Below are 25,269 nucleotides of genomic sequence, written 5' to 3' on the forward strand. Positions count from 1 at the left end.
CAGTGGGAAATTGAACCCGGTTCTCCAGATTAGAGTCCACCGCTCATGTGGAGGAGTGGGGAAACCAACCCAGTTCTCAACCCAGATTAGAGTCCACTGCTCATGTGAAGGAGTGGGGACTCAAACTCGATTCACCAGATTAGAGTCCACGGCTCATGCAGAGGAGTGGTGGCCTCTGATCTGGAGAACCGGGTTTGATTCGCCACTCCTCCACATGTGCAGCAGAGGCTAATCTGGTGAACCGTCTTGGTTTCCCTGCTCCTCCACAAGAAGCCAGCTGGGTGACCTCGGGCTAGTCACACTCTGTCAGCCCTCCCTACCTCACAGGGTGTCTGTTGTGGGGAGGGGAAGGGAAGGAGATTGTAAAGCGGTTTGATTCCGCCTTACGTGGCAGAGAAATTCAACTCTTAAAAGCCAACTCTTCTTCTTCTTCTTGCTATATGAGAAGGAGACTTTTAGCAATTTTATTGAAGCAGAGGGACGTCTTATGCGAGAATGTGACTTTCCTTTGGCGTTTGTATTACCGCACGTTCAAATGCTGCTGTTCTGCCAAGAAAGGTTGATGTCCGTGACACCAGCCTGCCCGGCCGCCGGCAGGCCCCACCTCTCGGCTCCTCCTCCCCTGCCCTCGCCCCGCCGCGAAGGAAGGAAGGAAGGGAAGAAAGGGGGGCGGGCGGGCGAGCGGGCGAAGGCGGCGTCTAGGCGCCGGGGCCATGTGCGCGCCGGCGGGGCGGCGTCTATAAAAGGGGCGCGCCGGCCAGCCAGCCGTGCGCTGTCGTCGAGGCGAGGCGCGGGGTGGTGCGGTGCGCTTGGCTTGCCTTGGCTTGCGTGGCGCGGCGATGGAGCGGTGGGTGCTGGTGGTGGGCGCGGCGTGGCTGGCGGCGGCGTCGGGGGGGCCCCGGCCGGGCGGCCAGTCGGCGTCGTGGGACGAGGTGAACGTGCTGGCGCACGGGCTGCTGCAGCTGGGCCACGGCCTGAAGGAGCACGTCGAGCGGACGGGCGGGCAGCTGCGCGCCCTGGGCGGCCGCCTGAGCGCCCACAACGCCTCGCTGGCCCGCCTGCAGCGCCGCCTCGACGGCCGCGTCGCCCAGCTGGCCGCCCAGCTGCCGGCCCTGCTGGCCCAGCTGGCGGCCCACAAGGCGGCCGTGGGCCAGCGCCTCGAGCGCCTCGACGGCCGCCTGCGCCGCCACGGCACCCACAACGGCGGCGGCGGCGGCGAGGAGCTGGGCGCCCTGCAGGTGAGGGCAGGCCGAGGGCGGCAGCGGCGCCGGGGCTCCGCGCGCGGGCAGGCTGGCAGGCTTGGCCCCCGAGCCGGTGGCTGCGGGCTGCAGGAGGAGGCGCGGGGGGCGGGGGCCAACTAACGTGGGGTGGTCTGGGGGTCTTGGGCTGGTCAGGGACCGCATTAATAAATCGTTATTAGTGGGGTGGTAGAAAAGAGGCCCCTTCGCGCTGCGGGGAGTCAGCCTTTGGGCAAGCGAATGGGCAGGCTGGGAGTCTTTGCCCTTTAGAAAATAGTTGTGGGCTGGAGAATCCGGGCACTTTCACACCGCCCAAATAACTTTGAAGGAGGATTTTACTGTGTGACCTGGCAAAATCCACTTGCAAACGATCGTTAAGGTGCAGTGAAAGTGGATGGAAAGTGCATTATTTGGGCTGTGTGAAAGTGGCCTTCGAAGAGTTGGTTTTTCTATGCCGACTTTCTCTACCTCTTAAGGGAGACTCAAACCGGCTTACAATCATCCTCCCCTCCCCACAACAGACACCCTGTGAGCTAGGTGGGGCTGAGAGAGTGTGATTTGCCCAAGGTCTCTCAGCTGGCTTCTTGTGGAGGAGTGGGGAAACAAATCCATTTCCTCAGATTAGCCTCCGCCGCCCATGTGGAGGAGTGGGGAATCAAACCCAGCATTTCAGATCAGACTCCACCGCTCTTAACCACTACGCGAATGGGCGGCAGTGGTGAACTAAGGTGGCGGGGAAGAAAAGAGTAGGAGTCCCCTTTAAGCTGCTGGGGTCAGCGTTTGGGCAAGCGGATGGGCAGGCTGGGAGTCTGCCCTCTAGCAAATAGTTGTGGGCTGGAGGAGGAGGAATGGGCGGTGGGGGAGAACTAAGGTGGGGTAGGGGAATGGAGAAGGGAGAACTGTACCCCTAAGGACTTGCCTCACAAGGGGAGGGGCCATGGCTCAGTGGTAGAGCATCTGCTTGGCATGCAGAAGGTCCCAGGTCCGATCCCCGGCATCTCCAGTTAAAGGGACTAGGCAAGCAGGTGATGGGAAAGACCGGAGCCTGAGACCCTGGAGAGCTGCTGCTGGTTTGAGTAGACAATACTGATTTTGATGGACCCAGGGTCTGGTTCAGTAGAAGGCAGCTTCATGTGTTCATGCGTGTTCAAAACTGGGAGGTCCTTGAGGTTGGGGTGGTGTTGTCTTTTCCGCTTGGCAGGGGGCATCTCCCCAGAGTTTGCCCAGTTGAAGGTTTGGCCAGGGTGGAACCTCCGTGGCCCTCCCCCTTAGGGGTCCCTTCCCTAAATTATGAGCTGTCCACGGCGAGGCTGAATTTTCACTGGTCCCGGCTGTACAAATGGCTTTCCCCCCTTTTTGGGTTTGCCGAGCGGCACCAAGAGGTTTCCTCTAGTGCAGCGTTTCTCGACCTTTCACCCCCCCTTGTGGAACCCTTGAAATAATATTCATGTCTCAGGGAACCCCTACATATGATTACATGTGATGTACATATGATTTACATATGATTAGCCTATTCATCACTATTTCTCGTGGAACCTTTAGCAATTTCTTATGGAACCCTACTGTTCTGGGACACCCTGGCTGAGAAACGCTGCTCTAGTGAAACCGAAAGGAAAATCCACTCCCTTGTCGAGGGAGTCCCTTTGCAGGCGTTGCTGGTTTCCAGGCGCCTCCGTAGCCGACTCCCTTACTGGGAAGGTGACCTCCCTCGCCAGCTTGTGAGAGCGAACGCAAATAGCAGCTGCGGGTTTTCAGTTGAATGAGAGGGGCGCTTCCAGCGCCTTAGGGGCTTGAATCTTGGGGTGCTGCGCTTCCAGAGATGCTGGTTGGCTGCCTTAAAAAAAATTGCACACAGCGGTACTACGGAGCCTGTCCGGTCGAGGGAAGTGCCCTGAACGGCAGTCTTTAAAGCAGGAATTTCCTGCGTGAGTTGTCCAAAATTCACTCGCTTTTGAAACCTACTTAGATCCAGCGTGGTGCAGTGGTTAAGAGCGGTGGTCTGGAGTGGTGGACTCTGACCTGGAGAACCGGGTTTGATTCACTGTTCCTCCATATGAGCGGCGGAGGCTAATCTGGTGAACCGGGTTGGTTCCCCCACTCCTCCACATGAGGCCTGCTGGGTGACTGGGCTAGTCACACTCTCTCAGCCCCACCTACCTCATAGAGTGTCTGTTGTTGGGAGGGGGAAAGTGATTGTAAGCCGGTTTGATTCTTCCTAAAGTGGTAGAGAAAGTCAGCATATAAAAACCAACTCTTCTATAAAATGCCTGCTATGCTAGCCTAAGTTGGTGATTTAGACCTTTAGATCCTACCCTTTCTTTGTGTGCTTCTGATGAGGAAAATGTTGCGGTAACTGCATGACCCTGGGTTTACCCATTTTCTAAAGTACAAATTTCCTAAACTCCTACTCTCCTGGCTTTCCGCAAGCGATGCCAAATTGAATTACCCAAGAGGGCTTTTCTACACAGGCAATAGGGTTGCACTGTACGAAATGGTTTGCAAATTTACTTGGATAATCAATGCAGGACTATCCTACTGTGTATACCTTGCTGTAAGTAGGATCCTACGATGTCATTTTTGCATCATTTAACACATGGGTGTCAAACATAAGGCCTGAGGGCCGGATCCGGCCCCTTGGAAGCTCTTTCCTGGCCCACAAGCCAGCCAAGGCAGCCCTCCCCCCCACTCTCAATCTGGGCTGGCGAGGCCCAGCCCGACCAAGTGACATTTATGTCATACCCGGCCCTCATAACAATTGAGTTTGACACCCCTGATTTAACGTGGCCTGTTAATACTCATTCTTTGCTTCGGTTCCGTTTTTGGGATTTCTGGTCAGTTCCAGATTTCTGCTATCCTAATCCTATTTAAACTTATCCTGACTAAACTGAGGCTATTGTATTTTGGTCACATGAGAAGACAGGAGTCACTAGAAAAGACAGTCATGCTAGGAAAAGTTGAGGGCAGCAGGAAAAGAGGAAGACCCAACAAGAGATGGATTGACTCACTAAAGGAAGCCACAGCCCTCAATTTGCAAGACCTGAGCAAGGCTGTCAAAGAAAGGACAATTTGGAGGACAGTGATTCATAGGGTCGCCGTGAGTCTGAAGTGACCTGACGGCACTTAACACACACACACAATCCTATTTCATAGTTTATTGAATGTCCCATCCCATTGATTGTACGGACTCTCTCTGTGTATGCCTCCCTGTGTCCCCGTGAGAAAGGTGGACTACAAATAAAATAAATAAGTATGGCAGGAGAAAATGAAGTGGGTAAGGGCTGGGGAGAGCTGCAGTTCTTCATGGGACATCTGTTAATTCCACTCATGGCCTCTCTCCTCTGTCTGCGCACGGCCCGTCTTCTGCAGAGCGAGGGATTCGATTTTTTTCTCTCTGCTTTTCTGCACAGCGCCCCCCCCATTCTTCTGGCTTTAACGCCCGGCATTTGTATCTTTTGCGCGTTTTCAGGATTTCGTGAGCCGCCAGAACTTGAGAATCGAAGAGCTCTTCCAGAAACTTAAACAGCAGCAGTACCGGATGGATAAGCAGAATCTGCAGATTAAGAGTCTTCAGAGTAAGGTAGGGGCCCGCAGGGTACCGATGGGGGTATGTGTGTCTTGAGTGCCAAAGTCCCCTGAGTGAGTTTTGGGAAGGGGGAAGACTTACCCCCCAAGGACCTCCTTGGTCAAGGCTCCTCCTCTCAACTGTTGTGCTGCCTCATTTCCCAAAAGGGACAGTCTTCCCTTGTCCCCAGGTAGACAGGTGCGGCACATGGAGGTTACACGTGGCTGTCATGGCTAACTGCTGCTGTTTATTTATTTATTTATTTGCAACGTTTATTTGTGTTTCCCCTTTCTTCACTGTAAGGTGTCTTACAATGCCGATGAAACACACAAGATAAAATCCATTAAAAATCAAAAATCACAGGTTAGGACTGCTAGTGAATTAATCAAACGCTGGCCTGGATTGTTTGACTTCTCTGTATGCATGATTAGACCGAGGGTCCATCTAGTTCTAACCTCCCATGGCCAGCCGGATGCCCCAAGCGTGCCGTCCCCCGTGACAGTGGCAGTAGACTGCTTTGGAGCATGGAAGCTCTATTTTCCCTCTCCTGACGAACCAGGCAAACGGACTTGACCTGGGCGAGGATTCCAGGCACGTGGGATACCGCAAAACTGCCTTTGCTGCAAGAGATAGAAGGGGCGGGGGAAAAATACGACTTAAGTATTATGGCCCCAGGCACATGGCTTGTTTGTGTCCTTCGGAGACCTGCCCAGCCAGATTCCTGTTTTGCCAGGGCTGTAAATACAGCTCTGTTATGTAAGTGTTCTTCATGTGTTTTGGCTAACCGGCAGGCTGCGTCCTGGGAGAGGCGCTGGGAGTGTTGTGGTGGAGAGGTGGAACTATTTGCTCGGGAAGCTGTTTGTTTGAATCTGGCACCGCTGCCCTGAACGCGCTGGGTGGCCTTTGCCCCCTCCCCCGGAATACGGGGACCATCACACTGACCCGCCTTGTAGAACCGTTGTAATCTTCTCTGTCTTGCTGTAGGGGGGTAGTAACAGTGGGCTCCATTTTAGGGATTTCTTTATTTACCTTGTTTATAGTCTGCTTTTCTCACTGAGACTCACAGGGTGTCAGTCAAGGGGAGGGGCTGTGGCTCAGTTTGTAGAGCATCTGCTTGGCATGCAGAAGGTCCCAGGTTCAATCCCTGGCATCTCCATTTAAAGGGGCTAGGCAAGTAGGTGATGTGAAAGACCTCATCCTGAGACCCTGGAGAGCTGCTGCCGGTCAGAGTAGTCAATACTGACTTTGATGGACCAAGGCTTGGATTCAGTATAAGGCAGCTTCATGTGTCACAAATTCTGGGTCTACCTTGCAGGGTCGTTGCAAGGATTGTCAGGTGTTCATGTGCTGTTGCATTGTGCTGTTAGTATTACGAACCAGGGATAACACGAACAAAGAACGTATTATGAAGCTATAATGACAGTACTGTTTTATAATCATTGCTCAATATATTTGCGAGGCTTATAACGTTTATTATGATTAGGAGCAGGCCAGGGTGTCCGTGTTATCCCTTCCCACCCTTGGAATGCTGCATCACGTTTTCTTTTTTGATGGGGGGGTTTCTGCAGGTCAACATGTTACTGCCGATGCACATCAAAGAAAACGAAACGCAGACGCCCCGATGGAAGAACAGTGTCGTCCGCAGTGCCGACCGAGCAGCCAATCACAGCCAAATTGCCCGGGCATGGACTTTGGAGGCCTCCGGTGAGTGTGCTATCTCCCTCCCCCCCATCAATGCTGCAAAAACACTTCTTGGTCGTTTATGCGTGGGTACTCATGTTCACCCCCGGTCTGAATTGGTTGCTCCTTGGATTTATGCACGAGTTTTCCATCCACTAGAGATGACCTCATGCCCAGACCTCGCAATGTCCGGGTCTTCCCAGTCCTCTGTTAACCTGATTTTTCCATCTTCCCTGAGCAAAGCCCGGGTGAAATCCCCATGCAGAAGGCAAAGTGCGGGGCACGCAAGCTTGGTTTCTCTCCCAGCCAATTACAAAGCAGCGTGTAAAGAGGCGGGGATTCAAATGCTTCCTGCTTCCTCGGAGCTCTTTCTGGGCACAAGAAAGGCTTTTTAAAACCAAGGCTTGGATTTCTCCCCCCCCCCCTTTCAGATTCCTCCATTGTTTTGTTGTTGTTCTTAAAATGCTTTTTATGTGGCAATTGGGTTTGGGAGAGGGGAATTTTCTCTCACAGTAAGCTCTACAAAGTAAGCCAATTACAAAGCAGCATTCCAAGGGGCGGGGACTTGATTTGAGCTTGGAGACTGCTGGTGCAGAGATTCCCAGCAGGAAAGTGTGGGTCCAGCCAGCAACAAACCTCCCATGCATAAATGACCCTTATTTCCGGGAGCTGGATTTTTGGAATCACGTTGCACACTTTTCCAGGGCTGAAGGAAGTATTTTCCATCCCGGCTACAGATTTGCAGGGGCGCGCAGTCCTAATTTAGTTCCCCGCCAGCTCTGGAAACCCAATCCCACTTCATGTGGCCTGGGATTAATTTGTAGAATTCATGGTTGCATGATGTGTTAGCATCTGTATTGGTGGAGGTTTGTTACCTAGGAGGGCCAAGTGGAACCTGCGTGTTCCTGGATGGCCCAGGCTAGCCTGATCTCATCAGATCTCAGAAGCAAAGCAAGGTCAGCCCTGGTTAGTAATTGGATGGGAGACCACCAAGGAATACCAGGGTCGCTACGCAGAGGAAGGCAATGGCAAACCACCCCTGTTAGTCTCTTGCCTTGAAAACCCTACGGGGTTGCCATAAGTCAGCTGCGACTTGACGGCACTTTAGAAGAAGAGTTGGTTTTTACATGCTGACTTTCTCTACCACTTAAGGAATAATCAAACCGGCTTACAATTGCCTTCCCTTCCCCTCCCCACAACAGACACCCTGTGAGGTAGGTGGGGCTGAGAGAGTGTGACTAGCGCAAGGTCACCCAGCTGGCTTCGTGTGTAGGAGTGAGGAAACCAAGCCAGTTCACCAGATTAGCCTCCGCCGCTCATGTGGAGGAGTGGGGAATCAAACCCAGTTCTCCAGATCAGAGTCCACCACTCCAAACCACCACTCTTAACCACTACACCACGCTGGCTGTCACATACATCTTTGGGCAGCAGATAGCCAGAGAATGTAAACGTATGAAGAGACCCACCAACAACTATCAGTTTTGACGGTTAATAGAACCTCCAGGTTCTGAGACAGTCTATTTCTAAACATAATTTAGCTTGGGAAAGATGTCGCTTTCAGAGCCACCCTACTGTGAAATCTGTCATGGGCCAGTCACACAAACAAAGACATGCATTTTCTTGCTTGGCAGGGTTGTGCCAATAAAATCACAAGGCCCGTAGGTATTCCTGAGCTCCCAGGAGGACAAGCAGAATAAAACATGCAATAGATTTGTCCTGATCTCACGGAGAGATCTCAGGTTTACTCTGCATTGCGTCCTGCCGCTATGGGGTTTTGCTGGTGGATGGATTTGCTGGTGACTAAATGTCCTAGGGTGAGTGCATTGTGGTGAATGTTGGGTTGGGAGGTGGGTCCCGATCCCCAGTGTGTCTGTTTCATGCATAATCCATACATCCTCCCAGTGAGGCCCAACGCTGGACGAAATCTAGTCCGCTGCGCTTTTAAGGCAGCCAGGTGTTTCTTGGAAGTTACTAGCAGAGGAAGGAGGTGGTAACGTGCAGCTGTTATTTTCCCCCATTGTGTGTGTGTGGGAAGGCTTTGAGGAAGGGAAAAATTGGGTCAAATTAGGTTTTTGCATTGGGAAATCAGCGCGTGGAAAGCCGTGACCTCAGCTCCCTTCCCACATTCCATCTTGGCTCCCAACTGGATGACCCCTTGCAGATGTTTTTGAGCAAAACTGAACAAGTTGGGCTCTCCCTTTTCGGATTTACATCAGGCAGCAGGTGCGCGTGACAAAATTTGGGCTGAGGCTGGCTGGAAGAGCGCCCAAGTCTCCTGGGGAGGGGGGTGGGAACGGAAAATAAAAAGCCCTGAAAAGTGTTCTGCAGTTTTGCAATGCAAAAGGGGGACGTCCGAGGAGCCAGGCAGGTTTCTGGGAGAGGGAACAAAATTGTTCAGCAAAGCTGCTGGATGGAGGGTGCCGGGTTCGAGGTACCGGAGATTGGGGGTGGGGGGAAATCTGGCAACGGGATGAATTGGTTGCAGAAACATTGTTCACACAAGAGGGACGTGTGATGAATGGAAGGAACTGGCCTGTGCTGGATGAAGGCTCTGGTTCTCCTAGCTCAGTATTGTCTGCTGAGCCAGCGTGGTGTAGTGAGTGGTTAAGAGTGGCGGACTCTAATCTGGCAAACCGAGTGAGTTTCCCCACTCCTGCTCAGTGACTTTGGGCTAGTCACAGTTCTCTTAGAGCTCTCTCAGTCCCACCTACCTCACAAGGTGTCTGTTGTGGGGAGAGGAAGCGAAGGTGATTGTAAGCCGGTTTGATTCTCCTTAAAAGGTAGAGGAAATCGGCATAGAAAAATCAACTCTTCTTCTTCCTATGACTGGCAGTGGTTTGCAGGTTCTCAGGCAGGCAAATGACTGCCTCCCCAGCGTCTTGCATTCAGACATGCACTGCCTAAATGTGGAGGCTCTGTTAAGCGATTGCCATGGACAGCTTGCCAATTGAGCCAGGCTCTAGCCCTGGTGGAGTGGGTCATTTAGCCCAGTCCCTGGTTTCCAACAGTGGCCAGCCAGATGCTTCTCAGACGGCTGCAAGCAAGGCTCCCCACTACACCGTGGTGTAGTGGTTAAGAGCAGTGGCTTGGAGTGGTGGACTCTCATCTGGAGAACCGGGTTCGATTCCCCACTCCTCCACGTGAGCGGCGGAGGCTAATTTGGTGAACCGGGTTGGTTTCCCCACTCTTACACATGAAGCCAGCTGGGTAACCTTGGGCTAGTCACAGCTCTCATCCCCACCTACCTCCCAGGGAGTCTGTTGTGGGGAGGGGAAGGGAAGGTGATTGTAAGCCGGTTTGATTCTTCCTTAAGTGGGAGAGAAAGTTAGCATATAAAAACCAACTCTTCTCCTCCTCCTCTCCCCGATGAAGCCAGGCTCCTCCTCTTCCTCCTCCCCCCCCAGTCCCTGGTTTCCAACAGTGTCCAGCCAGATGCTTCTCAGAAGGCCGTAAGCAAGCCCCCTACTTATTTATTCACCCACGACCTGGCGTGCGGAGCTAGACTGCCTGTGAACATGGAGGTTCTACCCAGCTGTGCCATCCTGATAGGCATGGATGAGGCTCCCCCTCCCCCAATACTCCATTTGTCAGATCTGTTCTGAATCTGCATAGGATTCTTGGGGATGGACTCTGAGCGGCGAGGGTTCCCAGGCTCCGGAGACCACTCCCAAAACAGACTTCGTCTGGCAGGCGTGGCTTCTGCCCAGGCTGCGGTATCCCAGCTGGAGCCAGCCGTGGGGACGGAGAGCCAGGAAACTTGATTCCGCCGGCCGGGTCTTCTCCCGTCTCAGCCAGAGAACCGGCTCGGCCGGCAGCCAACTGGGTGAGAGGTGAAGATTGTCGCCGGGCCCTTTTTCCCCAGGAGCGGCAGGGTTAATTGGGAAAAGGAACGAGCGAGAACCCGCGTGGCGCTCGCAGCTGGGCTGGCCCCCAGCCAAGTCGGGGAAAGGTAACGCTACCCCTGCGGCGGGGCTGGGATTCCAAAATAATTTGGCCGGGGAGGGAAGTGTTGCTCGCTCTGCAAAGAATTTGCGGGGGGGGGGGGAGGGACGGTGTCGTGGGACGAGACCGGGAGCCTGTTGTGCTCGAAGCGAGAATCAGCCAGAGCTGCGAGAGTCCCACTATCTCGGGGGAGTTTTTTGGCTTACGAGAGAAGAGTTGGTTTTTATATGCCGACTTTCTCTGCCATTTAAGGGAGAATCAAACCGGCTTGCAATCTCCTTCCCCTCCCTGCCACAGACACCCTGTGAGTAGGTGGGGCTGAGAGAGCTCGAGAGAACTGTGACTAGTCCCAGGTCACCCAGCTGGCTTTGAGTGTAGGAGTGGGGAAACCAACTTGGTTTACCAGATTAGCCTCTGCCGCTCATGTGGAGGAGTGGGGAATCGAACCCCGTTCTCCAGATCAGAGTCCACTGCTTCAAACCACCGCTCTTAACCACTACACCACCCTGGCTCTCAGAGGGCACTTGCGTGCTGTTGGAAAGACCGCCCAGTTTGAGGAAGGCAGTTGCAAGGGGACGTGGCTGTCGCAAGACACAGTGGCTGTTGGCTTTAAAATAGGGCTGCACACAATCCTGGTGGATGAGAAGCATACCGGGTCTGCTGCCAGATGGAACCTCCATGTTCTGAGGCAGTCTACCTCAGAGCAATCAAATGCTGCGGGGGAGAGAAATGCCAGGGGAGGGGTGTGGCCTCCTGCCCTGTTTGTGGCCGGAAAACATCTGGCTGGCCAAGAGCTTAGACTGAGAAGGGTCTTTCCAACAAGAGGTACTTTTAATGGGTGATGTTGAGGGTGGGGGGATTGGGTCTGGGACATTTTGCCTGCCAAGCGGGGTTATTCAACTATTAGGGTTGCCAACCTCCAGGTACTAGCTGGAGATCTGCCATTAAAACTGATCTCCAGGCAACAGAGATCAGTTCTCCTGGAGAAAATGGCTGCGTTGGTGACTGGACTCTATGGCATCGAAGTCCCTCCCCAAACCCCGCCCTCCTCAGGCTCCACCCCAAAAACCTCGCGCCGGTGGTGAAGAAGGACCTGCAACCCTATCAGCTATGTGCTTGAAAGAAATGTCCTGTACCCGGCAGCCCTGCTTCCGAACCCAAGGTGTGTGTGTCCAATTATCAGAGCGTGGGGGAAAGCACTCTGCATATGCTCAGAGGCTGCTTTAGGCTTATTTTCAATGTGTTTCCAAGCTCATGGCTTGCAATCATTTCCCCCTGTTCCAAGGCGGACCTTTATCTAAAATACATTTAAAAAAAAAAAAATCAAATGAGCTGAAAATATAAACAAGTTGCCACTTTCTAGAGTAAGGTCAGAGTTAAGGTTAGGGTGATGATGTTATTTGTGCGTGGGTTTTTAACACTAGTCGCTCTTAGGTGTGACGGTTCAGATCCGTATCCAACAAGATGCTTCTGGGAAGCCCACCGGCAGTGCTAGTCCAGCAGCTTTTAACCACAGATATACTGCCTCTGAGCCTGGAGGCCTCACCAAGCAGTCATGTATAATAGCCAGACACCTCCATGAATTTGTCTCTTTTAAAAAAAAAAGATCTGTTGTAATCCAGTGGCCTCACCTTGTAGCAGGGAGTTCCACAGGTTCCGCTAGCCATTAGGTGAAGGAGTTCTGTCTCTCCCCTCCTCCCCTTAAAAACTTGGAAGCTGCTACTTAACGTCCTGTGGTGTTGAAACATGCAGAGTTCACAGAGCCAAGTTTTATCCCTTCGAAACTAAAGCTGGCCCTTGTGAAACTCAGGTTTCCAGAGGTGCTAAATCAGGAAGTTGTAAAACCGCTACTGCAATCAATTCTGGGTTCACGTTGCTCTTTTGGCATCTTGCTAGAATGATGGGGGGGAATTTCCTCGCAGCGCAGAGCGGTCAAGTAAAAGTCGACGGGAACATTTGTGGCATCACATGAAGCTGACTTCTACTGAAACAGACCCTTGGCCCATTAAAGTCAGTATTGTCTACGCAGACCGGCAGCGGCTCTCCAGGGTCTCAGGCTGAGGTCTTTCACGTCACCTACTTGCCCGGTCCCTTTAACTGGAGATGCCGGGAACTGAACCTGGGACCTTCGGCGTGCCAAGCAGATGCTCTATTGCTGAGCCACGGCCCCTTTGAACAGAGTTACACTCCTGTCAGCAAATGCAGGATTGCCAGGCCTGCATCTCTTGCCGGTCGTGCAGGGACTGATGGTGTGTTTGTGTGGCCTAGAGTGAATGGGAGCGCATCTGCAAACTACAAGAATTCCACTCCAAAACCGGGTGTGGAAAACATGGTCGACGACGGCCGTGGGGATAGTACAGCTAAGTTGCTAATCCTCAAGACAGTTTTCTTCTTTTTTTGCAAACCAGCACCAAGGCCCCAGTCAACCAAGGAGTGTCTTGAGGGCTTGAGAGGCAGCGTAGAGGGAGAGGGACGGTTTCTTTCACTTTGCAATATGGCTCATGCGCCTATGTTGAGGGGCTTGGAGGGAGAGGGGAAATCTTCCCCCCTCTCAGAAAAGCCCCTGGAGCTTCTTTTTAACAGCAAAAACTGTGGGGGAGGAAGCATAATTTGAGAGCAGAGAAGATGCCAAAGAAGGGGGCAGTTCCAGATTGGATATGTGCCCCCCCCAATATATATCTGGGGGGGATGGAAGCAGGGTTTTGGGAGGGGTTAGCAATGGGAAAGCAGAAGGCAGAAAAAGCGTTTAAGTACCTTTGTTCCAAATTATCCTGACACAAGAACATAAGAAAGGCCCTGCTGGATCAGACCAAGGCCCATCAAGTCCAGCAGTCTGTTCACACAGTGGCCAACCAGGTGCCTCTAGGAAGCCCACAAGCAAGACGACTGCAGCAGCATTGTCCTGCCTGAGTTCCACAGCATCTAATATAATAGGCCTGCTCCTCTGATCCTGGAGAGAATAGGTATGCATCATGACTAGTATCCATTTTTACTAGCAGCCATAAATGCTCCATGAACATGTCCACTCCTCTCTTAAAGCCTTCCAAGTTGGCAGCCATCATCACATCCTGGGGCAGGGAGTTCCACAATTTAATGATGCGTTGTGTGAAGAAGTACTTCCTTTTACCTATTTTGAATCTCTCACCAGCTTCAGCAGATGGCCCCGCGTTTTAGTATTATGAGAGAGGGAGAAGAGCTTCTCCCTGTCCACTCTCTCCATACCATGCATAATTTTACAGACCTCTGTCATGTCTCCCCTTAACCGGCTTCTTTCCAAGCTAAACAGTTCTAAGCGTTTTAACCGCTCCTCATAGGGCAGCCGCTCTAGTACCCTGATCATTTTGGTTGCTCTTTTCTGCACCTTCGCAGGCTCTGCAATATCTTTTTATAAGGTTCCAACGGATAGACCCATATAGATTTTCCATAACAGGTGTCGGGCCTTTGCTACAAGCCTTTCTTTATAAGGTTCCAGAGACCCTCGTTTCTACTTTTTCTCAATGGGTAGCTCTTCCTTCTCTGCCATCTTTCTCCAGGAAAAAAAGAGACCCATTCTCTCTGCCCCCTCATGGTACGCAGCTTCTTCTGATGAATGACCATCCTTTAAGAAAGAATGCTTTGCCCTAAAGCTGGACCCAGGGAGGAGGTTTGTGTGTGCGAGAAGGGAAGGACTGATTTATCCCTGTGTCGGGGAGGAGGGGTGTGTGCTGGGGGTGGGGGGGTGGAATCTCAGGTTGCAAAGAAACTGGGTGAAAGTTGAATGCTCCTCAAAGAGTTCAGTGTTTCTCCTCCCCATTTCCAGGCAGACCTGCCCTTTCCCCTAGTTCGCCCCCCCCCCAAGAAAGATGCTGATGTAACATGGGAGAGGGAGAAGGCCAGAGCGTGCATGCTGGAGATGTATTTATGTCTGGATAAGGCACATTCTCTCCCCCGCCCCCGTGTGCTGCGGTTGCACACGTTATGTTCCGAGAATCTCCGACTCATAGTGTGTGCGGGGTGGTGGAGATGAAGTGTACAATAAGTATTTATTGCAATCAGCAAATGCCGATGTTGGGAAGGGAAGAAATTTGAGGAGAGGAGAAGAATCAGCGGCTTGGAGTTCGGGCTCAAGAAAGAAATGAGAGGATTCTCAATAGTGTATATTTTCCGTGGAAATGGCATTTGTCGAACATGGTGAAATTGATAGATTTTGGAAAAGGCCGACATTGATGGTGGCGTTTTTAAGCGTTTGGCCTATTGTGACAGGGTGGTTTGATTTGATGGACTATAAACAATTTTGTTTCTAATCATAGAATCATAGAGTTGGAAGGGACCACCAAGGTCATCTAGTCCAACCCCCTGCACAACGCAGGAAATTCACAACTACTTCCCCCCCACACTCCCAGTGACCCCCCACTACATGCCCAGAAGATGACCAAGATGCGTTCCCTCTCATCATCTGCTTAAGGTTATAGAATCAGCATTGCTGACAGATGGCCATCTAATACCCTCCTGCTTTTTTGCTAGCTGAAATCTTTTGCAAACGGAAATAATAAAGACTCCCTTCCCCCCCCTTGCAAACGCATGGGCATCTTTCAAGCTGACGATATTCTCCAAATAACTTAAAAAAAATTCTTGAGGACTAGTGTTTTACTTGGTCACTGTAGCCAAACTTTCATAGACTCCTTCCCCCTTGCAAATGCATGGGCATCTTGCAAGCTGTTAATATTCTCCAAATAACTTTTTTTTAAAAAAAATCTTGAGGATGATTTAATTGCCTTTTTTCAATGGTTTTGCTGGGCTGTATGCAAAAGATCCTTTTTTCAGACTGGCTGTGTCCCTGCCCTCTTCAATCAGTGGACTCCTTGGTACATATCCTTTTGCACTGCCCTTACACATACCAGCTTAGGCTAAAATGGATGATACCATGTTTTAAGAAACGGTCCACATCTTCTCGAGCAACTTTGGAGCAGAAGGTTCAGTTCCTCTTAGAGGACTCTGACCCTCAGCGTCCTTATTTTGTTGCTCGTTTTTTGGAGGCTGCAGAGAAGAGTCGAAGGGAGGTGTTTTTAGAGATGGGTCTTACTTACGTTTTATGGTTTTATTGTAAAAGACCTCAGTCCAATAATGGGGAAAGAAAGAAAGAAATCTTGAGAACTAGTATCTTGCTTGCATGGTCACTGTAGCCAAACTTTCAATGTCTCACTGCCCTGAAGGGAGCTTGTTCGGGGGTTGCTGCCACCCCTTAATCCCAAACAAGGCCTTTTTGTCATTCTCCCTCCAGTTTGAGCAAGCCTATACCAGCAACCCCTGTTTTGCTTGCGTGGAATGGGTCACGTCTCCTGAAAGGAGTGATGCAATGCAAGACAGGCAGCGCACCCCTGCGCATTCATGCGCTCCTCCTTCCCCACCTCTGCCCATTCAAGGCTGAGGAATTGGGGGAAAGTTCATGTTTACACTTGAATGTCTCCCTCCCCCCCTTCTTATTTCCCCTGCCCTGTGTTCTCCTTGGCATCCTGCCACTGGCAGCTGTTGTGAGAATATCTTCTAAATTTATGGCAGCGGGGCGGGAGGGAAGGGGTCTCGAGTCCCTTCGGCCCGCTGAGCTCTTTCCACCTCACACAGCCTCTCTTTGTCTCCGGGAGAGGGGCCAGTGCCCACCTGTGTAGCTGGAAGGCTGCCGGGCTGTTCTTAGCCGCAGGGGGGGTAAAGTCCCTTGCCACGTTTTGGTTTCCCCGCACGAGGCCCATGCGGGGTGCATATTTTCTTCACGCACTGCCAAGCGGACTTTTCCCCAGTCAGACAAAAGAGCGTCTTGCTGGCAGTCGCTGGCCTGCCTGGGAGCAAAGTCCAGGCAGGTGCTGGATGCCAAGCGCGGGGGCCTCTGCACAGGTAACCCCAGAGCAGGCCAGGTGCCAGGGTTGTGGGAAAATGGCATTCCTTCAAGACAGGGTCTTGGCAGCCCGGGGAGGGGTTTCAACTTACATTGGGGGTGGGTAGTACCCCGGAAAGAAGAAGAGTTGGTTTTTATATGCCGACTTTCTCTACCACTGAAGAGGAAGAAGAGCTGGTTTTTATTTGCTGACTTTCTCTACCACTTAAGGATCAAACTGGTTTGCAATTACCTTCCTTTCCCCTCCCTACAGCAGGCACCCTGTGAGGTAGGTGGGGCTGGGAGAGTTCTGAGAGAGCAATGACTAGCGCAAGGTCACCCAGCTGGCTTCATTTGTAGGAGTGGGGAAACAAATCCAGTTCACCAGATTAGCCTCCTCTGCTCATGTGGAGGAGTGGGGAATCAAACCCGGTTCTCCAGATAAGAGTCCACAGCTCCAAACCACCGCTGTTAACCACTACACCATGCTGATGAGAATTAAACCGGCTTACAATCACCTTCCCTTCCCCACAATAGACACCCTGTGAGGTAGGTGGGGCTGAGAGAGCTGTGACTACCCCAAGGTCACTCAGCTGGCCTTCTGTGTAGGAGTGGGGAAACCAACCTGGTTCACCAGATTAGCGTCGGCCGCTCATGTGGAGGAGTGGGGAATCGAACCCGGTTCTCCAGATTAGAGTCCACTGTTCCTAATCACCACTCTTAACCACTACACCACGCTGGAAAGACTTTTTAGGCCATGGGTGTCAAACTCAATTGTTACATGGGCCGGATATGACATAAATGTCACTTGGTCAAGCCGGGCTATGCCTCGCCAGCCCAGATTGAGGGGTGCTGGCGGCTGTCTTGCCGGCCAGATAAGCGCTCTCAAGGGGCCGGATCCAGCTCCCAGGCCTTATGTTTGACACCCCTGCTTTAGGTTGTCTCCAGCACCACTCCATCTTATTGGGGCTTAAGAGAACAGAGAATCCTTGCTAGCCTAGGTCTAATCCCTCTCCGGTAGATGGTGCAGAAATGGTGAATCTCTCATTTAAACAAATTTACACCCCCTTCACATCTGTTTTCTTGCCCAATGGATTTTTTTTTTAATCATTTGCTCATGGGTCTTGAGAATACCCCAGGATTGCAGGATGCCTAAAACGGTGGGGGGAAACTTGCTAAAAAGCCAGCAGATTAAAACTGAGCTGTGAACATGGGCAGAATTAAAAGAGGAGATTGAGTGAACTAATTAGATTAGAACTACCGGTGCGGTCTCAACTGAACCAGAAAATCAAGAAGAAGAAGAGTTGGTTTTTATATGCCGACTTTCTCTACCACTTTTAGAAGAATCAAACCGGCTTACAATCACCTTCCCTTCCCCACAACAGACACCCTGTGAGATAGGTGGGGCTGAGAGAGCTCTAAGAGAGCCGTGACTAGCCCAAGGTCACCCAGCTGGCTTCATGTGTAGGAGTGGGGAAACAAATCCAGTTTACCAGATCCGCTCATGTGGAGGAGCGGGGAATTGAACCCGGTTCTCCAGATCAGAGTCCACCCCTCCAAACTACCGCTCTTAACCACCACACCACGCTGGCTCTCCCCAACCCAGTTTCATATGAATTCTGCTGCAGATCCAATTTTAATACATGTGTTATGTCCTCCATCTGTAAATATGATTTGTGTCCTGCTTTGCAGTGTTATCACTAAGACTATTAAATGACAATCCTCCCCAAATGTAGAGGGTGCTTTTTTCCTATAGCACTGTGCCCTCCATTGACACCCAGTGGACATTTAGGAGGGTGGGTTGGTATTAAAGAACATGGCAAGATGCCCCACAAGGTATTTCTTGGAAGCTCAAGAGCCATGCAGGAAAGCAAGAGCCCTCCTCTTCTTGTTCAGGGTATTTGGAGGTAGACTACGCCTGAACATGGAAGGTTTTGTTGGGTTCACGCCTGGCCAGTGAACTTGCTAGGCCTTCGGTAGCTACATGTGAACAAAGATCATGTGAATGAGCCTCATATATGTCCGTGTGAATGAATTGTACTGCCCTACCTGACAAGGTTACACCTCACCTAGAGTATTGTGTTCAGTTTGGGGCCCCACAATTTAAGAAGGATGTAGGTGAATTGGAACGTGTCCAGAGGAGGGCAACGAAGATCTTGAGGGGTCTAGAGACCAAGTCCTATGAGGAAAGGTTGAAGGAGCTGGTTACGTTTAGTTTGGAGAGGAGACGACTGAGAGGGCATATGATAACCATCTTCAAGTACCTCAAGGGCTGTCATATAGAGGAGGGTGCCAAGTTGTTTTCTGTTGCCGCAGAAGGTCGGACCAGAACCAACGGGTTGAAATTAAATCAAAAGAGTTTCCGGCTAAGCCTTAGGAAGAACTTTCTGACAGTCAGAGCGGTTCCTCAGTGGAACAGGCTTCTTTGGGAAGGTGGTGGGCTCTCCTTCTTTGGAGGTTTTTAAGAAGAGGCTAGATGGTCATTGGTCAGCAATGCTGATTCTGTGGATTTAGACAGATCATGAGAGGGCGGGCAGGAAGGGTTTTTGGCTCTCGTGGCCCTTTCTTACATGCCCAGGGTAATGCTTTGGGGTCAGGAAGCAGTTTTCCTCCAGGCCAGATTGGCCACAGATCCTGAAGGGTTGTTGTTTTTTTGCCATCTTCTGGGCATGGAGTAGGGGTCACTGGGCTTGGGGGGAGGAGGTAGTTGTAAATTCCCTGCATTGTGCAGGGGGTTGGACTAGATGACCCAGGTGGTCCCTTCCAACTGTGTGATTCTAAAGGTGTTGTCAATATACTCCCCCCCACACCTGGAAAGGGTTTTGGTGAAATTTTAAGATGGGTGCTTCACATGGGGCTTTAGCTGATGGACCCCCTTTTTCTCCCACCCTCCTTGCAGAATTCCCTACTGGTTGTCCCCAGCTTTACCTGGAGGGAGAACGGAACAGCGGGGTGTTCCAGATCCAGCCTCCTGGCTCAAAGTCTTTCGAAGTCTTTTGTGACCTGGCTTCAGGTAAGGGAATGGGGGGTGTTGGCGAGTGAACACATGAAACTGTGTTATACTGAATGAGACCCTTGGTCCATCAAAGTCAGTATTGTCTACTCCAGTGGTTCCCAACGTGGGGCAATTTGATTTTTAAGGGGGGCAATTTGAGAATGAGTTATTAACAGTGAATTTTTTGCATTTCTTATGGTTCTAGGGACCTCATATACAGTATATAAATATATATTGTGACACACACATTTTAAAAATTAAAATCAGAATGTACATGGCGGTCAGCTGGTGACAATGGAGAGGGGGAAAGCCCACTAAGAATTATATGTCACAGGGGGGGGGGCTCAAGATTTTAGAGATGCTTAGGTGGGGCATGGCCAAAAAAGGGTTGTGAACCACTGGTCTACTCAGACCGGCAGCGGCTCTCCAGGGTCTCAGGCAGAGATCTTTCACATCACCTACTTGCCTGGTCCCTTGAACTGGAGATGCCAGGGATTGAACCTGGGACTTTCTGCATGCCAAGCAGATGCTCCACCACTGAGCCACGGCCCCTCCCCTGAATAGTCATTTATGAACATATGCAGCTGCCTTCTACTGAATCAAACCCTTGGTCCATCAAAGTAATTTGTCTACTCAAACCGGCAGCGGTTCTCCAGGGTCTCAGGCGTAGGTCCTTCACATCACGTGCTTGCCTAGCCCCCGTTAACCGGAGAGGCTGGGGATTGAACCTGGGACCTTCTGCAGGCCAAGCAGAGGCTCTACCACTGAGCCCCAGCCCCTCCCTAGTGGGTAAGTGGGTAAGCAGCTGGCACTAAGCTGGAGAGTTTGGGTTCAAATCCCTCCCACTCCCACCAAGAGATTGTTGGGGGGTGGGTAAAAATGAGAATATTAACTGAGAATACTAACTGCCTTTCTCCAGGGGTGGAGGTGAAATATTGAGACAGACTAGGTGCTGGAAATCCTATCTCTGGTTTAGGGTGTTCATATACAGGTTGAGCGTCCCTTATCCGGGCATCCGATATCCAAACTGACTCGAAAGCCAGACTTTTTGAGCCGGCATGCAGGCATTACTCACAGGCCCTCAGCAGCAAGCCAATTTGCTTTTTGATGGTCCAGTGTAGTGTAGTGGTTAAGAGCGGTGGTTTGGAGCGGTGGACTCTGGAGAACTGGGATTGATTCCCCACTCCTCCACATGAGCGGCGGAGGCTGATCTGGTGAACTGGATTTGTTTCCCCACTCCTACACACGAAGCCAGCCGGGTGACCTTGGGCTAATCACACACAGCCCCACCTACCTCACAGGGTGTCTGTTGCGGGGAGGGGAAGGGAAAGTGATTGTAAGCCGGTTTGATTCTTCCTTAAGTGGTAGAGAGAGTCTGCATTTAAAAACCAACTCTTCTTTTTCTTCCCTGCCATTGTACTTTTTTGCCGATTCGAGTTATTTTTGGTGTCATAACATCGATGAGGAACAGTCACTATTGGGGGCAGGGTCACGATTGGGTGGTCTGGGGTCCCAGAGGGGTTTGTCTGTGGAACGGCGATGTGATCCATTCTCTCTTTTTGACTACAGATAGTGGGGGCTGGACGGTAATTCAGAGGCGTCGGGACGGATCTGTCGATTTTGACCAGTTGTGGGAGGCCTACAGGAACGGCTTCGGAAATATGAGCGGTAAGCAGCCGGTGGTTTCCCGTTGCAGCAACCAGAAATTACAATGTCCTAAATGCGGCCATGACTGGGCAAAGATGGCGCCTGGCAAAATCTTCCTTTGCAGGCAGCCCCACGACAGGAGCACAACCGCAGAACAGACCCTCCCTCTAATAGACCCCTTAGCCTAGCTTTTGATGGTGGGGTGTACCCAGAGGAAGGTCCTATTATATTAGGTGCTGTGGAACACAGGCAGGATGGTGCTGCTGCAGTCATCTTGCTTGTGGGCTTCCTGGAGGCGCCTGGTTGGCCACGGTGTGGACAGACTGCTGGACTGGATGGGCCTCGGTCTGATCCAGCAGGGCTTTTCTTCTGTTCTCGTAAGGCAGTAGGTGATGGGAAAGACCTAAATCTGAGAGTCTGGAGAGCTGCAGCCAGTCCGAGTACGCAACACTGACCTTGGACCAATGCTCCGATTCATTATCGGGCAGCTTCACGCATGACCGTGTGTGTGACTAGCTACAGTGGACGTGTTGGTGGAGGAGAGGGCTATCTATGGCTACTAGTCAAATGTGGATACTAGTCATGATGCATACCTAGTCTCTCCAGGATCAGAGGAGCAGGCCTATTGTATTAGGTGCGGTGGAACACAGGCAGGATAATGCTGCTGCAGTCGTCTTGTTTGTGGGCTTCCCAGAGGCCCCTGGTTGGCCACTGTGTGAACAGACTGTCGGACTTGATGGGCCTTGGTCCGATCCAGCAGAGCTTTTCTTCTGTGCTTATGGCCTTCAGTGTCTGTCAGTAAAAACACGCTGAACTCGTTAAGTTGACCGACCCTTGTTTCGTTTTCCAGGAGACTTCTGGCTGGGCTTGGATAAAATCCACCGGATCGTACGAGAAGGAATGTTCCGCCTCGTCATCGAGATGCAGGACTGGGAAGGGAACTCCCAGCTGGTCCAGTTTCTTTTTAGGCTGGGGGGAGAAGACACTGCCTATATGCTCAGCCTCCTGGGCCCCGTCCTCGGGGAACTGGAGAATGCCATGGGTGACTTCCCCCAGCTGCCCTTCTCTACGAGGGATCAGGACCACGACCTCAAGGGAGACGCTAATTGCGCCAAGCATCTCTCAGGTCAGTTCTGGGAAAGAGTGATTATTCCATCCTCCACCACCGCCCCCCTATAAATCATGCCCTTGGTTTAGCGGACTGATTTACATCAGGGGAGGGGCTGTGGCTCATTGGTAGATCATCTGCTTGGCATGCAGAAGGTCCCAGGTTCAATCCCCGGCATCTCCAGTTAAAAGGGACTAGGCAAGTAGGTGATGTGAAAAGACCTCAGACTTTTCGGGGAATCAAACCCGGTTCTCCAGATTGGAGTCCGCCGCTCATGTGGAGGAGTGAGGAATCAAATCCGGCTCACCACATTAGAGTCCGCCACTCTTAACTACCACACTGGCTTTATTTTGGTTGGCACGGTCCATGGCTAATAAACTTGCGGTCCCTTTCTTTTCCTCCCCAGGAGGCTGGTGGTTCAGCACCTGTGGCCACGTCAACCTCAACGGGAAATACTTCCGCTCCATCCCCCGCCAGCGGCACGAGAGGAAGCAGGGCATCTTCTGGAAGACTTGGAAAGGGAGGTACTACCCCCTGAAATCGACCACCATGAAGATCCAGCCCCTGGAGCTGGGAGTGGAATCCTAGAAGCACGGGTCTCTCGGGAGACTGGGTGCCCCCTAGATTCCCGCCTCTTTGGAGGCGCGAGTTCCATCAGCTCCAGTTGGGGACTCCGCAGATTCTTTCAGCTGGCTGCCCGTTACGACTGTAGGAAGGAGCCAGCCTTTGCAAGAGATGCCCCTTGCGGCAGCACGTGGGGCAATACGGTGACTAATTTCCCTGATGGGAGAACCACTTGGGGGATGACTCAAGGCAGCTGAGCAAGGAAGGAGACTTCCGGGTCCACCAGCCGAGCTGGCGTCTCAGGTTCTGGCTTTGGCACAAAGGCCATTGGGCAGCAGTACCAGCTCGGGAGGACAATCTTCCAGATCTGGTGCTTGTTACAAATTTAAATACTCTCCAGGGGGTTTGCTTTTGTCTGAGTGTCACATTTCCCTCAAAAAGGGCTCAAGACCGGCTCACCTCTTCATGCCTTGAAAAGCTGACAATTATGCTGTTGGCCACGCTTCCCCTCATGAACTGGCTGTCACTGTAAATGAGTATAGTAGCCTCTGTTTTTTTTTTGTGTGTGGTGTCCCTTTCCCAAAGTAGGAGGTTTCCACGACCCCACCAGGTAATGCTTCCATCAGAATGGTTAGCAAAGGGCCAGGTGTTAACGCTCCGGTCATGTACGTAAGAGTTTGCCCAAGGTCAGCCTGGCTGCAGAGGCTCTCTTTCTGGCCCTGAGGTTGGCGACACGCCTTTGGGGTTACGTAGAACCTGTCCCCCTGCTGCGAGCGGAATAGCCTTGAGGCAGAGATGTACCCGGGGCAGAAAATCTAAATTGCCCTCTTCACTGTAAGGGGTTAAAATATAGCGATTGATTGCCTGGGCGCCCTTCAGTTGTGCTGCTGCCACCAGGTTGGATTAGCACAGATAGTGGCGTATTCTTCTGGCACAAAGAAAGCAACAACAAAAAGGGGGGGGGAAACCCTTAACCCTATAAAACTAGAATAAGGTACCCAAAAGGTAAGGAATCAATATGAAATCATGGGCTAATATTGATACAAGTGGTTTTGTGAATAATATATAATAAATTCAACACAAACACAAAATTAATACAACTATGTATTAACAACTATGTATTAATAGTTATGCAGTCCTGTTCTAGCTTCTATGTATCTATGCAGAATATGCCAAATATAAAAACACAAAATTACAACGGTGTGACAATATACCCAAACAATATGAATCGCGTATGGTCTGAGCTGTGATATTGTTTGGGTATATTGTCACACTGTTGTAATTTTGTGCTTTTGTGTTTATTTGGCAAGTTCAGCACAGATACATAGAGGCTGCAACAGGGCTACATGCAAGTTGTTTATAGTTGTATTAATTTTGTGTTCGTATTAAATTTATTGTATATTCACAAAATCACTTGTATCAATATTAGCCCGTGATTTCATGTCGATTCCTTACCTTTTTGGGTATCTTATACAAAGATGAAAGGGAACAGATCTGTGTGGTCCAACCCGCTGTTTCAGTCACACTGAATGGTACCACTGGGTCTTTTAAATTTGCATTTTAATTCATATCTATATTGTTGTAGGCTGCTTTTGAGGTTTTTTTTTTTTAATGTGTACAATTGCTAGGTAAATTTAATAGCATGCTCTGTCCCAGTCAAGTCAAAAGGCTAGACCCACCATGGAAGGTACTTCAGTGAGGCCAAAACAGTTGGTCTCTGACGCTGGCTTGCAGGTAATCCTTGGGCCCCCTTGGGGGCCCTCGATCTTTGCCCCCTCCCAACGTGCTCCTTTTTATTTTTTAAGTCATATTGACTCAAGTTCACTCCAATACTTTGCTGCTTGTAAATAACCGTTGCATTTGTTGGTTTGTTGATGTGGTTATCAAAGTGCTTTATCCCTAAAAAAAAAAAAAGAATTTCTGCAGTTTTTTTTTAAAGATGGCAACAGGGAACAATGCTGTTGTAACTTATAAATGGTTGCCTTGAACAGATGGCGGTAGGTGTTGGTGAGTTTTTGTCTTCTGTTTCGTTTTTATACTGAAGGCGTGCAAGTGTTTGAAAAGTCTCCCATGTGAATAATAAAAACCTCAAACTCTTCCTGCCTTGGTTTTTTGACATGCGGGATCTCCCCATGGGTGGTGATGGTGTTTGGATCCAAACTTCATCTCCTTTGCAATGTGGCCTACCTAGGAGGTCTCAGATGCTTTGCTTACGTAAGCTAAACGGGGCCGCCTTCGTCACCATTTGCAAGTGGTCCATAATATCCACCATCCAGGAAGCGAAACCGGAGTGGGGGGAACCCTCCATCTTAACCACATAAGATGTCCTGCTGGAATGTTGATAATCACATAGGGAACTTCATAGTACAAGATAATGTATCTGCTTTGTGCATATATTAAATTTTGGCTTGGGGAAGGGTGAGGTGGGAAGAAGCATAACAGTAAGATCTTGTCCATGGGGATGAGCAGGGCCAAATTTTTATGCAGAATATACCGCTGTATTAAGGCCAGCTGGAATTCTGGATTTTGGAAAAAAAGATCCTTCAGGGTCCAAGGGTGTAAGACTGTCAGGGCGATAAAGACACACTGCCGTGCATGACGCATTTAATGGATGTAGAAGGAGAGACAACAAGAGTCACGAAAAGACAGTCATGCTAGGAAAAGTTGAGGGCAGCAGGAAAAGAG

At 50.9% G+C, this 25,269-nt stretch overlaps 1 protein-coding gene across 1 annotated transcript; it reads left to right on the plus strand.

Annotated features, from left to right (window-relative positions):
• The first annotated feature begins 839 nt into the window (after nucleotides 1–839).
• Nucleotides 840–22,609, plus strand: ANGPTL4 (angiopoietin like 4). The gene is made up of 7 exons (XM_056844014.1): nucleotides 840–1,238; nucleotides 4,705–4,815; nucleotides 6,369–6,504; nucleotides 19,170–19,283; nucleotides 20,835–20,933; nucleotides 21,763–22,038; nucleotides 22,427–22,609. The coding sequence occupies exons 1-7, from the start codon at nucleotides 840–842 to the stop codon at nucleotides 22,606–22,608; spliced, it is 1,317 nt and encodes a 438-aa protein (XP_056699992.1). The 3' UTR covers nucleotide 22,609.
• The last annotated feature ends 2,660 nt before the right edge of the window (nucleotides 22,610–25,269 follow it).

Source organism: Euleptes europaea, chromosome 2, assembly GCF_029931775.1.
Source record: "Euleptes europaea isolate rEulEur1 chromosome 2, rEulEur1.hap1, whole genome shotgun sequence".
Taxonomy (NCBI): Eukaryota; Metazoa; Chordata; class Lepidosauria; order Squamata; family Sphaerodactylidae; genus Euleptes; species Euleptes europaea.